General features: G+C 41.0%; 1 protein-coding gene across 1 annotated transcript in view; it reads right to left on the reverse strand.

Annotated features, from left to right (window-relative positions):
* Nucleotides 1–3171: 3171 nt before the first annotated feature.
* elk1 (ETS transcription factor ELK1) overlaps nt 3172–12500 on the reverse strand; it is a 27113-nt gene continuing 17784 nt past the window's right edge. The window contains exon 9 of the mRNA XM_017468713.3: nt 3172–10683. Within this exon, the coding sequence (XP_017324202.1) occupies nt 10585–10683 (99 nt within the window). The 3' untranslated portion in view covers nt 3172–10584. The remainder of the gene's footprint in view (nt 10684–12500) is intronic.

Genomic DNA, 12500 nt, shown 5'->3' on the forward strand with positions numbered 1-12500 from the left:
GAGCGCTCTATGAAGGAGGAGCATGCTTTCTTTTCACTGTCAATCAAGCGGCACTAGATAATTGTAGGCGTGTCAGCTCATGTATACGGAAGAGGGCGGATATCACTTTCCTCTGTGTAATTTCTATAACGCAAGAGAACCACAAGACTTCGCAGTTATAGGAAAATAATCCGTGTTATGGTGGTAATAGTAACTCTGGTCACACCTCCCAAGCAACTCACTAATAATGAATTTCCATAAGGCCGACGCAACCGTTTTGAAAACGCTGTTCGTCTTTGCCCCCGTATAATATTGTATTATCATTGCTAATAGTCGTATCGAATTACCTTAAATTGAATTCGTTATTTTCATTTACAAACTAGCAAATGGTTACGTCCTTTCCTGAACGTTTCCTCAAACTGGATATCTTCATCGTGAAGAAGAGCAGACATTCGAACCGTGCTGCATTCGTGACCGGCGGTTCTTTTATGTCTAAATATGTTCTGCACATACCCTGCTAATAAATATTACATCACGTTCTGCACATGCATGGTTGATATATTTTTCTTTCTGGTTAACCATGACTTGATTGCATGCTCCATGTCTCCTGGGAACAAACTGTATACGTATTAGAAATGCACAACAGGACCTCAGGAGCAGAATTAGAAAAACCTAGGAGACAGAGGTGGAATATTTATCCGCAGTTATAAGCATGAGAATGTTATGAACAGCACAGGGAATAAGCAATATCTGCTAAATATATGCAAATGAGGAAAGGAGCCTGTGCAAATCTTATAGAACTGAAACCTAATAGAGGAGCAGCATTTAATCTTTCAGGGACGACTAAAAGTTTGGGGAATGGTGCTGGGTTTATCAGTGATGTGCTGCATAAACATCTCTCGCTCGCTCGCTCTCTCTCTCTTTATCAACCGCAACATTTGCCACAAACACGACAGACGCAGTCTTTCATCATCCTGCTTCACACACACACACACACACACACACACCCTTGTCAACTTCCAGCCTTGTGGAATAACAGGCGAGTTTGCTGAAATGTCGTGTGCTTTTGTTAATCAGAGCGCTGTATTAAAGGCTCACAGTGGCGCTGCTTTAATTAAAATCTCACCGTCTCGCACCCCGGAGGCGAGCAGCTCCCGAGGATGGATCACACCAAATGGAGACTCCTTCAGGGAGGTGGATTTGCACCGTCTCTTCTATTCTGCTATTTATAGGCCACAGAAGGAGAACAGCTATTTTATCTCGTAAAATTTAGCCCGAGTCTGTTATGGCAGTCGATGACGATGTGCTCACGGCTGGATGGAATTTGCTGTGGATTACGTCATTAATTTAGTAGATAGCCCAGTCGCTGGGGTCGGGTTTGGGATTTTAACCCTTCTCGCACAGAATTCCCGACGGATCAAATTATTTGGGTGAAGATCCCATTTTTTTCGCATCATCCTTTGATACAATGCCAATATCAGAGCTCTGAGTATCAGTCAAGACCAAGTAACGATCTTTAGTAACCGAGCCTGTTGCCATGACATCATGGATGATAAGTCGGTTGACCTCAGGACGAGTCGCGCCGTCTGTTGTAAGTCATCATAACACGTGTTCACCACGGAGAAGATTCCATGCCAGATAGAAAAGCGAGCACACCGACGGGAAAACGTGAAATGGAATACAGAGACAGAATCGCTTTTCATTTGTATCGCATTATACGGAAGTAGGCGATCATAATCACGCTGGAAAACGACACTTTCGGGCCTTTCTTGGTTCACAGCTACACCCCGGAGTATGGCTGTGATTAGACAATGAACTATGATTGCTGCATGGCTGCAACTCCGTGATGACAGCAAAACGCAAGGCAACAGGAAATTACCTTCGCTTACATTCACACCTCCAGAGTCAGGGGATTCGAGTTTGCGTGCTCGGTGTGCTTTGGGGGGTTTCTCCGGGTATTCCGGTTTCCTCCACCAGTCCAGTCCAAAGACATGCGCTGTACTCTGACTGGCATCTCTAAATTCTCTGTAGCGTGTGAATGTGTACGATTGTGCCCTACGACGAACTGGCACGTTTCCCGCGCCAAGGGCGTCCCCCCGAGTCCTCTGGGATAGACTCCAGGCTTCCTGCGATCCTGTATAAGATAAGCTGTACAAAAAAAAGGAACGGATGTTTTTTTTTTCTTCTTCTTCTTTCCACCGAAGAGCTCAAGCAACATAAGAGCAATGCAATGAAGGTTTTGCTTTTCTGTGCAGCATGTTGACTTGCGTATCGCATAAAATACGTCCGATATCAATCCAGCACTTCAGGTCAGTATCGGTATATCTTCAGTTCAAATCCCAGTACGCAAGCCGCCACCGCTGGGCCCATGGGGAAGGCCCTGAATCCTGCTCGGTTGTATAAATGATATAAATGTAAGTCTCTCTGGATAAGTGCGTCTGCCAAACGCCATAAATGTAAAGACTGTCCTATACTAATCACTGGACTCACAATACGGCCGTCCCATACCGAACCTCCTTTCAACACACTCGGTACTGTTTGTCTACTGCTGTATACTGTAAAGATTTATAATCCCACGATCACCCACAAGATGGCGAGTTTCAAGGTTTCTTGAGTCCCTCAAGGTTTTTCATCGTCACTGCCGTCTGTAGTTTGCTCATTACGGATTTAAATCTACATCCGGATTTCTGTAAAGCTGACCTGTGGTACGGTCTGTTGTTAAAAGTGTCCCACAATTGCAATAAAACTGAACGGGACGGAATATTTACCAAAGCTCATATTCGGCTTCACGTCACACCTACACCACACACTAGCGTTAACTTTATAAAATAAAAAAATTTTTTAAAAAAAAGTGCTAGCATACTAGAACGGCCTAGCGTACTAACTCCGGGACATTGAATCAGCTTTATTTATTTGAGCTGATAAAGTATGGGAATGACCCATGAAGCTGGCGACGGGGATTCTCCAAGTGGAAAGCTGCGATGTTGCATTGATAAAAGGTGCTAAGGGAGTGTTCAAAGCACTATTAGAACAAGACCCAAGTCTAAATGGCTTGAATAGACAGGTACGTGTATTAGGACATAAACGGACACATTCACTTCACTCAAGTCGACTTGGTACGGTTCAATGAGACCTTTTTTTTTTTTTTAAGGATTTTAGGATCTCACACATACTTAAGAAACAGCAACAACATAAAGAACAAAATAGCATTTTATTTACGTTTTATTTTATATATATATATATAATATTTTTGCTCCATATTCCTTTAGAAAACATGATTAATATCTATAACATACACACAAACCAAGTAGAATGTGCAGATTAAAAATAATCTCGTCTCTTTCCAGTAAATATATCATCATCATCATCATCATCATATTTGGACAGTTCTGAAAAATAAAAGGCCCCTAGGTCCCTTTTTATAAATAAACTCCCAGAGAGAAGGTCTCGTCCGGGAAAGGGAGGCCAAGAAAGAGATCTGAAATCCACGTCCCACACTCGGTCAGGACTAGCACTACAGAACGTTCAGACACATTATTATTCTTTTTTTCTTAAACACAAAGACATCGCAGCACATTATTCAATACTAAACCATTTAATAGCAGAACAGTTTAAAGAGAAAACTCAGGTTCAGAGACACACCTGACAACAGCAGAAAGTACTGGATGCTTCAGGAACTTTTTAAAAGACAATTTTGTTGTCTTTTTTTTTTTTTTATTATTATTATTTTTTTTTTAAAGAAAAGTCTTTAACAGTTTTGAGCCACCCACAATTCGTTTCTGATTCCTGAAAAAAAAAAAAAAAAAAAAAACCCAACAAAACACACTCTTTAAAACGCCGAGAAATATCCGAAACCGAGCGGGTCTACGTTTATCCACGCCTACGGACATCGTTAAGCAGTAACTTTTCAAAACAAATGGCAACATTTGAGTTCGTATGAATCTTTGCTGGTATTTTAAATATGGATACAAACTCTTTCATTTAACTCTTTCATTTCCATAAAAAACGGTCCCAGACCTGCAGGACTGCCTGTTTCAATGCTTACATCAATTCAATAAATGGCTTTTTGTAAGTGTGTGCTTGTGTGTGTGTGTGTGCGTGTGCGTGTGCAGAACATGTGCGCCCACTTGCATAAAAGTTGAAATTACTACAACATTAAGCGCATGCTGGTAACAACTTTGCACAATTAAAACTTGCACAAGTACAATTTTAGCACAATTTTGGTTCAGGTAAAAAAAAAAAAAAAAAAGGGGGGGGAATCATCCTGTAATTAATTAACGTTTGTTTTTTTCTTTTTTTTTTTTTCTTCAAGATGTAGAATTCATACTATACAGTCAGATTACAAAATTCTCATATCCCTTTTGAAAAAACAATAAGATAATCGTGGAACTTGGAACAGTAAAGTGCTAATTTGACGTTTCACCATGATGGTAATCAGTAAAGACAATCCCAGTTGTTGTTTTATTATTATTATTATTATTTTGAAAAAGACATTCAATATTAAGGCCTGGTTCCTTTTAACGTGGTGCTCAAGAGTACAACAATAAGTGCTTAAACAGTCATCATAGCTTCAAGATGTACAGCATTGATTGTATTCGGATTAGCTACAGGATCTCCAACCTTGCCCATGGAGAAATATCTTCACTGAAGACTTGAGCTCCAACCCTAATCCAGAATTTTTTTAAACAAAAGAAAAAAGTATCTGTTTTACCCAAAGCCATTTCCAATTGAGACAAGATACGAACGAGTTCCTTCCAATCAGTAGCCCAAGGTCTTAACCGTGGAGCTACTACTAGCCTCATTGTGTGATCAGTCCTTTTAAAGAGCTTCTGTATTTGCCTCGAAACTTTGTATAGATGGACGAGCTGGACGTGAACAACTGCATCATCTGGATGGAGCTCGATCAGCTCTATAGGCTGGACGATTTTTGATCAGCTTGAAGAGTTTGATCGGCTCACTCGGCTGGATGAAGGTTGATCGGCTGGACACAGTCTGACCGGCTCGATCGGTCGGACTGAATGCGATCAGCTTGAACAGCTACGCTAACAGTGAGCAGTTCAAACAGCTGGACAAAGTTTGAGGAGCTAAACTGGCTGATCAAAGTCTGATCAGCTTCATCAGCTGGGGCAAATTCACGGAACTGATCAGTTGGACGATATCTGATCAGCTCAGTCTGCTGCACATCATGTGACCAGCTGGACAAAATGTAATCAGTTCAATCAACTGGATGACATCTGAACAGCTGGACACAGGTTGATGTACTTGATTGGTTGGATGCAGGTTGATTGAATTAATCAGCTCAATGTAGCTTGACCGGCTCGGCTGGATGCAGCTTGATCAGCTTAATCGGCTCGAACGGCCGGACGACGCCGGATCAGCTCGAACAGCTGGATAAATTGAGTATTCCGAGCCCGATAAATCTAACGAGGTGACGATTAGGGTTGGAACCGAAATCTTCAGAAATGCAGATCACACCGAGGCAGCTGGTTTAACACAAGCAACAGCAGCTGAACTTAGCATTTACAAAGCTATAGTTGAATTTACAATTGGTCCTGAACAGCTCTGGCAACCTTTCCCAGGAAAACCTCACTGCTTTTTTTCTTCTTCTTTTTTTTTTTTTTTTTTTTTTTTTTTTAAGAAACCAACTCCAGCCACCCTGAAGTTTAAGAATTAGGCCAAAAACGATACGAAACCCAGACGCCTTCTAAAAACCTTCCCATCCTTTCAAGAAGAGTTGCAATCCGAAGCAAGATCATGCATAAGGAAATATGTCAAATGATGGCGCTCTGACATGTACAGTCTAGCAGATTGATATATAAAAACGGAATAAATACAGTAAGCGTTCATTCGGACTCACGCCACAATGGAAAGAAGTATGGCTTTTCTTCTTTACACCGAAGCGAACGACGAAAAGGCTAATTCTGGAGTATGGTGTATGCAGCACGTTATCAGCGCATTGATCGGTGTTAATGGGGTCCATGACTACTGATGGTAAAAGTGGCAGCACGACTCTTTGGAGAACAGTCAAGTGTAAAAAGCTTAAGTGATTTAAAAAAAATAAAAAAAAATGAACGCAGTACTTTACAGAAAGACGTGCAGAAACAAAATCGCCACTCGAGCAAGTCCAGCCCTCTTCCTGTAATCCTCATTCTTTAATTCTATAAAACACATGACTTCCTGTAAACGTGCCGCGCACGTCCTGCGTTCAATCCGTCCTTCTTAAAACATTAAAACGCATCACTCCCCATCAAGCAGGACAAAAATACTCATGATCACAGTGGCAAATCAAATATTGCATTTGAATCACTTGCCCGAATACACAAATGAGCGAAGCGCCTCGATGATGAAAAAAATTAAAATAATTATTCGTATGAAATGGCTTTTATCACTCGTCCTCATCGGTAAGAGCCGGGTAAAGGTATCAGTTTACACTAACAGTACTCATTTGATTGATCTTTTTAAATAAAAGAAAAAGAAAAAAGAAAAAAAGAGCTTGCTCGTTATGTTTCACACGAATTCGATTTCAGACACAGGCGTATAAACGAGATCCGGTCGGTTTTACATCACGTACATGACCGTCTAATCCTGCGAGCTCGAGCGCGTATCATTTCTACGACCGAACGCGAACCGAGGTGTCGATTCCCGACCGTCCGAGACGAGGCTTCGGTACGAATCTGCTAGTGAGGTGTGTTGTGTTGTGTTTCGGAAATGACAGTTCTAACCCAGGGACCATAAAGCACGGACGGAAAAACATCGACGTTCCAGGAGAAGGTCAAAATCGACAGCACTGCCTCGACACCTGGTTCAAACAGTCGCAAACGCATGGAAACAAGTGCAGATATAGATACAGCGAAAGGATCGCCGTAAAAAAACACGACGTGAATCAAGGTGAAAAAGAAGTCCTTGGTCTAAAGGACACTGAGGACAAAAATTGAGGCAGAATATTAGCACAATGATGTGAAACGTTCTCTGATAATAATTAATACACCAACAACGCAACATAGCTAGCTAGATACTTAGCTACCGAGCCTGACTTCACTGTTGTCGTTAAACTGGAAATAACGTCATCAAACGGAGCATGTGCACGCAGATGTGTTTAATACGAACTTCATTTAAACATGAAATTGGCTTTGTGGGTCTTGATAGGATACTCAGTGCTCGTATTGATACAGTGCACTTGTGGTTCGGTTCTTCTTTAACGTCTTGTACATACAAAAGGTCGTTAAAATTTATACAATTTATATACCGTACGGCGTACGCCTTAACTCGCACCTGAAGTACTGATTTATTTTCCGGACCGTAAGACACGCCCTCGTGAATACCGTGAGGAAGGACGGAAGGAAAAATAAATAAATCTACGTACATGTTTGTTTCTTCGTCACGTTCGAGCTTTTCATTGGAACGACGTGTACTAGACAAAATAAGGCAAATCTGTGACTTCGTTTAGGGCGTAGAGTTCGACTCCGACATCAGGATTCGCCAAAATGTTTCCCGTTTACGCAGGAAGTAAGTGCTTTTAAAAATCCCACACGTTACGCGTACTTTACAGACGTCCCGCGACGAGTTTTAAAATACGCGCGTTGATTTTCAACCTTTCTTTAACCGGAGGTTCAACTGAGTCAGTCAGTCGAATAAAAGGAAAATAACGTCCCATTGGCTTACAAACGGTGTCTAATTTATTATTTTTTAAAAATATCTACAGTAGCATGCTGTACGTCTGCATTATAGAGATAAGAACGTAGATTCCGATTTAGTTTCGATTGTAAGGTTTCCATTTCATAACCGTGACTTTCATTTACACGTTTTAAATACGTGAAAGTGTTGCCGTAACGTCACTACGCTGGTTAAATAAAAGGTTCAAATCTAATAATGAAGCGCCCACATTAAGCTAAAGAAAAAAAAAAGAAAAAAAAAGTGAAAAAGGGTTTAACGGTCGATTTACAAAAATGTAAACTTTATGTTTCATTTATAAGTCACAAATCCTTAGTCAGTTTTGCCATTTTGAATTGCTCACGAAAGACAAATTGTACATCTAAGCCCCTGACGTACTCGCACGTCCAGTTTGTACGTTACGTCGCAAGAGTATTAATGGTTTTTTTTTTCACACAACCCGAAGCATTTTCCCCCTATTAGCTTCCGGAATACGTCTACTTGGTCTACGTGCCTCACGATTCTACAATACTGACGTGTCTCAAATCCGATTGGTCACAGGGCGTTGATTCAACGTAAACTACAGGTTTATATGAATGTGTTCGCTTTAATACGTTATGGTTTCTATAGTAACGACTCGTACGCCAGACTAATCGACGTGATCGAGAAGCTAATAACAAAGAACGCGTCATTTAATAGAGACGGACGCACGACCGTCGATATTACGAAGGTCTGTGCGACGGTACGCTTATTAAACATTAACGGAAGGAGTCTCCAGTGTCAGAGCTATGTAAATGTCAGTAAGTTTTCCACCATGGGGAAGTCGTCAGGATGGAGGAGTTAATGATTTGCAGGTTTTCGAGAAGAAAAAAAAATAAAAAATCAGGGTGGTGAAAGAAGTGATGACAGGAAATAACTCGTCTCACGGACGTTCCACAACACTAAACGTAACTATAAAAGGCGAGGTATGACGGAGTACGAGTTTCCGTTCGTCGATGAATTACAAAGCGTAATCGCTGACTAATCGCTGAGCTGCTGTTAGAGAAAAGTAAGAGTTACGCTGCTTCGGGTCGAGACACAAATCCCCACAATTCCTTTCACCGCGCTGTAAGGTTACGATGTCTCTGTCGCATTTAGTTGTGATTACGTTTGGCTGAAATACAGCCGCATTACACTTAGCAGCATTACAGCGTCTTACTGTCCAGGGGGGAGCGGGGGGACTAAACGTTTACCTGGTTATACACTATGTACTAAAGTACTTGAAAAATGGCCGTCTGTGTGTGTGTGTGTGTGTGTGTGTGTGTATTTGTACTAAGAACGGTATGATTGTACGACACATCTGCTCAAATAACGTGAACAGCTTTTCCACTGAGCTGCAACAATCCAGAGTGTCATTGTGCTTTTGTATGCTCCCAAAAAAAAAAAAAAAAAAGAAAGACCTGGAGAGAGAAAAACAAAAAAAAACAAAACAGCGGCAGCACACTTGCTTGTCTCCACTTTCATGTTGGAAAAAACAACAACAAAACAAAACAGAAAAATAACACGGTTCACAGCTTGGAGGTGAGAATTGAGTTTCGTTTCAGAAATACTCGACTTTTCCCTATGAATTGGATTAAAAACGCACAGAAAAGAAATGCGGAGTGACACCGAACTCGGCTGACGCGAGTAAAAAGAAAACGGAGACATTTATATCTTTGTAGAACAATAAAGTAAATCGTTGTCAGTTATCGTGTAACGCCAGTCACTGAGGATAAAGCGGAGAGAGTTGATGTTTCGGTAGTGTGATGAGTCCTGTAGCCCTTTTGTGTGATACATGTAGAAACAGACGGAGACAACGTGAGAAAATCAGACAGAGAGAGAGAGAGAGAGAGAGAGAGAGAGAGAGATGTGCAGCACATACAGAGATGCTCATTAAATTCGGTACAAATTGCTGGTCTTTGGTCTCCTCTGGCATTTTTTTTTTTCTTCTGAAACCAACAACTGAAAAGCTTATCGGATATAAAAACTACAAAGGTTTCGACACAACATAGCTGAAGACGAACAAGGACCAAAAAAAAACCAAACAACAAAAAACAAACAACAAAAACAAAAGCGAAGGTTCGAACTGGAATGGGAGTAAATGCGAGAGGGAAAGAAATGACATCGCGGCAAAAAGGAACATCGATACATTCTGCGTCATGACGGGGAGCTGATGATCCGGCGGATCACGCGCCGTCTTCCCGTTTCCGCTTCTACAATTCCCACAGATGGCCTTTTCATTCCACGAGAATTAAATGCCTCTTTTGCAAAAGAAATTCCATGTAGTCAGTCATGAGGAAAATCTACAATTCTTTTTAAAAACGTGTGTTTAGTTTCAATCTTAAAAAAAAAAAAAGAAAAGAAAAAAAAAAAAAAAAGGTCATGCTTTGCAAGTTCAGAAGTGGAAAATAAGGAAGTGTGTCTTCACTGCCACCTGGCGGTCTTCTGATATATTTCAGCTTTACGTCCTTATTAACAAAATAAGAAATGAAGTCTGAAGAACCAAGGTCTGCTTCGTGATGAGTCGTCTCACATGTGAGAAAAGATGAGACCTCAAACGGTGGAAACTCCAAACAAACAAACAAACAAACAAACAAAATTCCTTGAAAAGGAAACTAAAATACGCACCATAATATCTACTCTGTTGAGACGACAAAAATAAATAAATGTACAGAATGGTAAGGGTATGAAAGAATAAAGAGGGAAGAAATGAACTTGAGTGGTCTATAAAATGGCACCTTTTTTTTTTTTTTGTCTGAGGCTGAAAGACGGAGTTTCCTGTTTCAGCCAATCACACAGCCAGCCTGAGGGTGTAATCCAATCCTGCTCGTCTGCCATTGGACCAGATGCTCAGCTGAGCACCAATCAGGACTCGCTGTGCAGAGTGCTGGCTGTGTGTTACCTGTCGTCTCGAGGGCCGGTGAGGGACGGGGACGTCTAGGGTTTCTGAGGGCCCGGGGACAGGACGACGGGAGTAGATAGTCCGTCCACGCTCAGCGCTGGGATGTGGATCTGATTACTCCCGTTAGAGGGGAACTGTTACAAGAACAAGGACAAATTAACTGCTGTACATAAATAACAAACATGGCGCTAAAACACAGGATATCACTTTTCTTTTCCTACACCAATATCCATACCCAAGCGGTAAATTTGTGATGCAAATTTTTTCCCCTGCAGAAAAAAACTTGAATTAGTGAAATCGCAATTGCATGGAAATGTTCTGCACATTTTTTTTCAGTGATGTTTGTTGCTAAATGAGACCTTTTAGCTGTACTCATGATCAAAGAAGGCTTTGGCTGAATGCGCGCCGTGATGATGTCACATGACCCGAATCTGCAGAAAATCTGCCGGATTTTCGGAAAATTGTAAGCTCCTCCGAATGTTTTTTTTGCGTAAATTTTATAGCTTACAGCAGGGGTTCCCAAACTTTTCCAGGGCAAGGCCTCCCAAATGGCATTAACATTTGACCGAGGCCCCCCTTTCGTAAAATGTCTTTAAAACACATTAAAAATACAGACTTCTGAATATATCCCCGCTTTTTTTTTTATTAATAATTACATCTTACATCTTTACATTACATTAGGAATTGATTGTGTGTGTGTGTGTGTGTGGTTGTCTGAGAGTGAAAAAGAGAAAACATATTTATCTATTTTTCACACCAAATTGTTGAGGCCCCCGGGCGCCCCCTGTCGGCCACCAAGGGGGCCACGGCCCCCACTTTGAAAACCATTGCCTAACAGGAACAAATATATTACATAATATATTTATTAAATATATTTACATATTACATACCCGAGAAGTTAAATAAATGGGATTCCTAACGAATAAATTCAGCGGTTTTGTTGATGGAGCGTCCACCCTTGTGTACGAGCTGTTACTATAGAAACGATAACGTATTAAAACGAGCGGTCATGTTTCCAGGGGCATAGCTACGTGGTGGCCGTGGGTGGCCAGTGCCACCACTGATTGAAGATGTTTATCTGATTGATAGGTGTGTTTGTCTGAGCTGTAGAGAGCATGAAAAGGAAAGTAGGGGAAGTAGGCATGGGGAACGATCACTACAGAGACGGAAGGAGCAGGGGAAAGGGTGTATCTGCAAACATAAAAACAATCATATTCAACACCAAATTTGCATCATTAGCATCTAAATATAGAAAGTGATACAATCCTTATTCGATATTACTTATATATTCAGATGCTAAGGATGCAAATATGGTATTGATAATGATTATTTGTTTATGTTTGCTGGATACAGCTTATGTAGCCTACATACCTGGTGGGCAATGACTGACTACGGGAGTGTTCTTGCTCATCTTGGAAAGAGTTTTTTTTTTTTCTTTGCTGACGTCATTAAGCTGAAATTATTCATTTATTTCCCTTCTTTTGTATGGCACTGGAAATGCTAACTTTAAATGTCTTGTGTATATTTGCGATTAGCAGAATTTCTGTCTGTAGAATTTGCTTGTGGTACAGCACGTCGCAGTCTATCGTGATTTTATTTATTTATTTGTTTGTTTGTTGTCACCCCAGTCAACCCACTGGATCTTACCTGGCCACCCTGGAAAAAAGTTCCAGTTACGCCTCTGCATGTTACAGCTGGAACTACTGTCCAAGTCGGGCAAAATGACTCACACGTTCTGACCAATCAGATTCGAGAATGCAACTGTGCGGTAAGAAGTGCAGCTTACATCTTTCAACAATTTCAATAATTCCTCTCAATTTTTTGATCAAACTGATTTTATACTTTTTTTTTTTTTAATCTCCTTTCATCCAGTGGTTTTGAGCATTACTACATACGTCCCTGACACCAATACTTTTTGAATCCTGATCCAGTTCACATAACCCACGTAGGG

Source organism: Ictalurus punctatus, chromosome 5 (genome assembly GCF_001660625.3).
Source record: "Ictalurus punctatus breed USDA103 chromosome 5, Coco_2.0, whole genome shotgun sequence".
Classification (NCBI taxonomy): domain Eukaryota; kingdom Metazoa; phylum Chordata; class Actinopteri; order Siluriformes; family Ictaluridae; genus Ictalurus; species Ictalurus punctatus.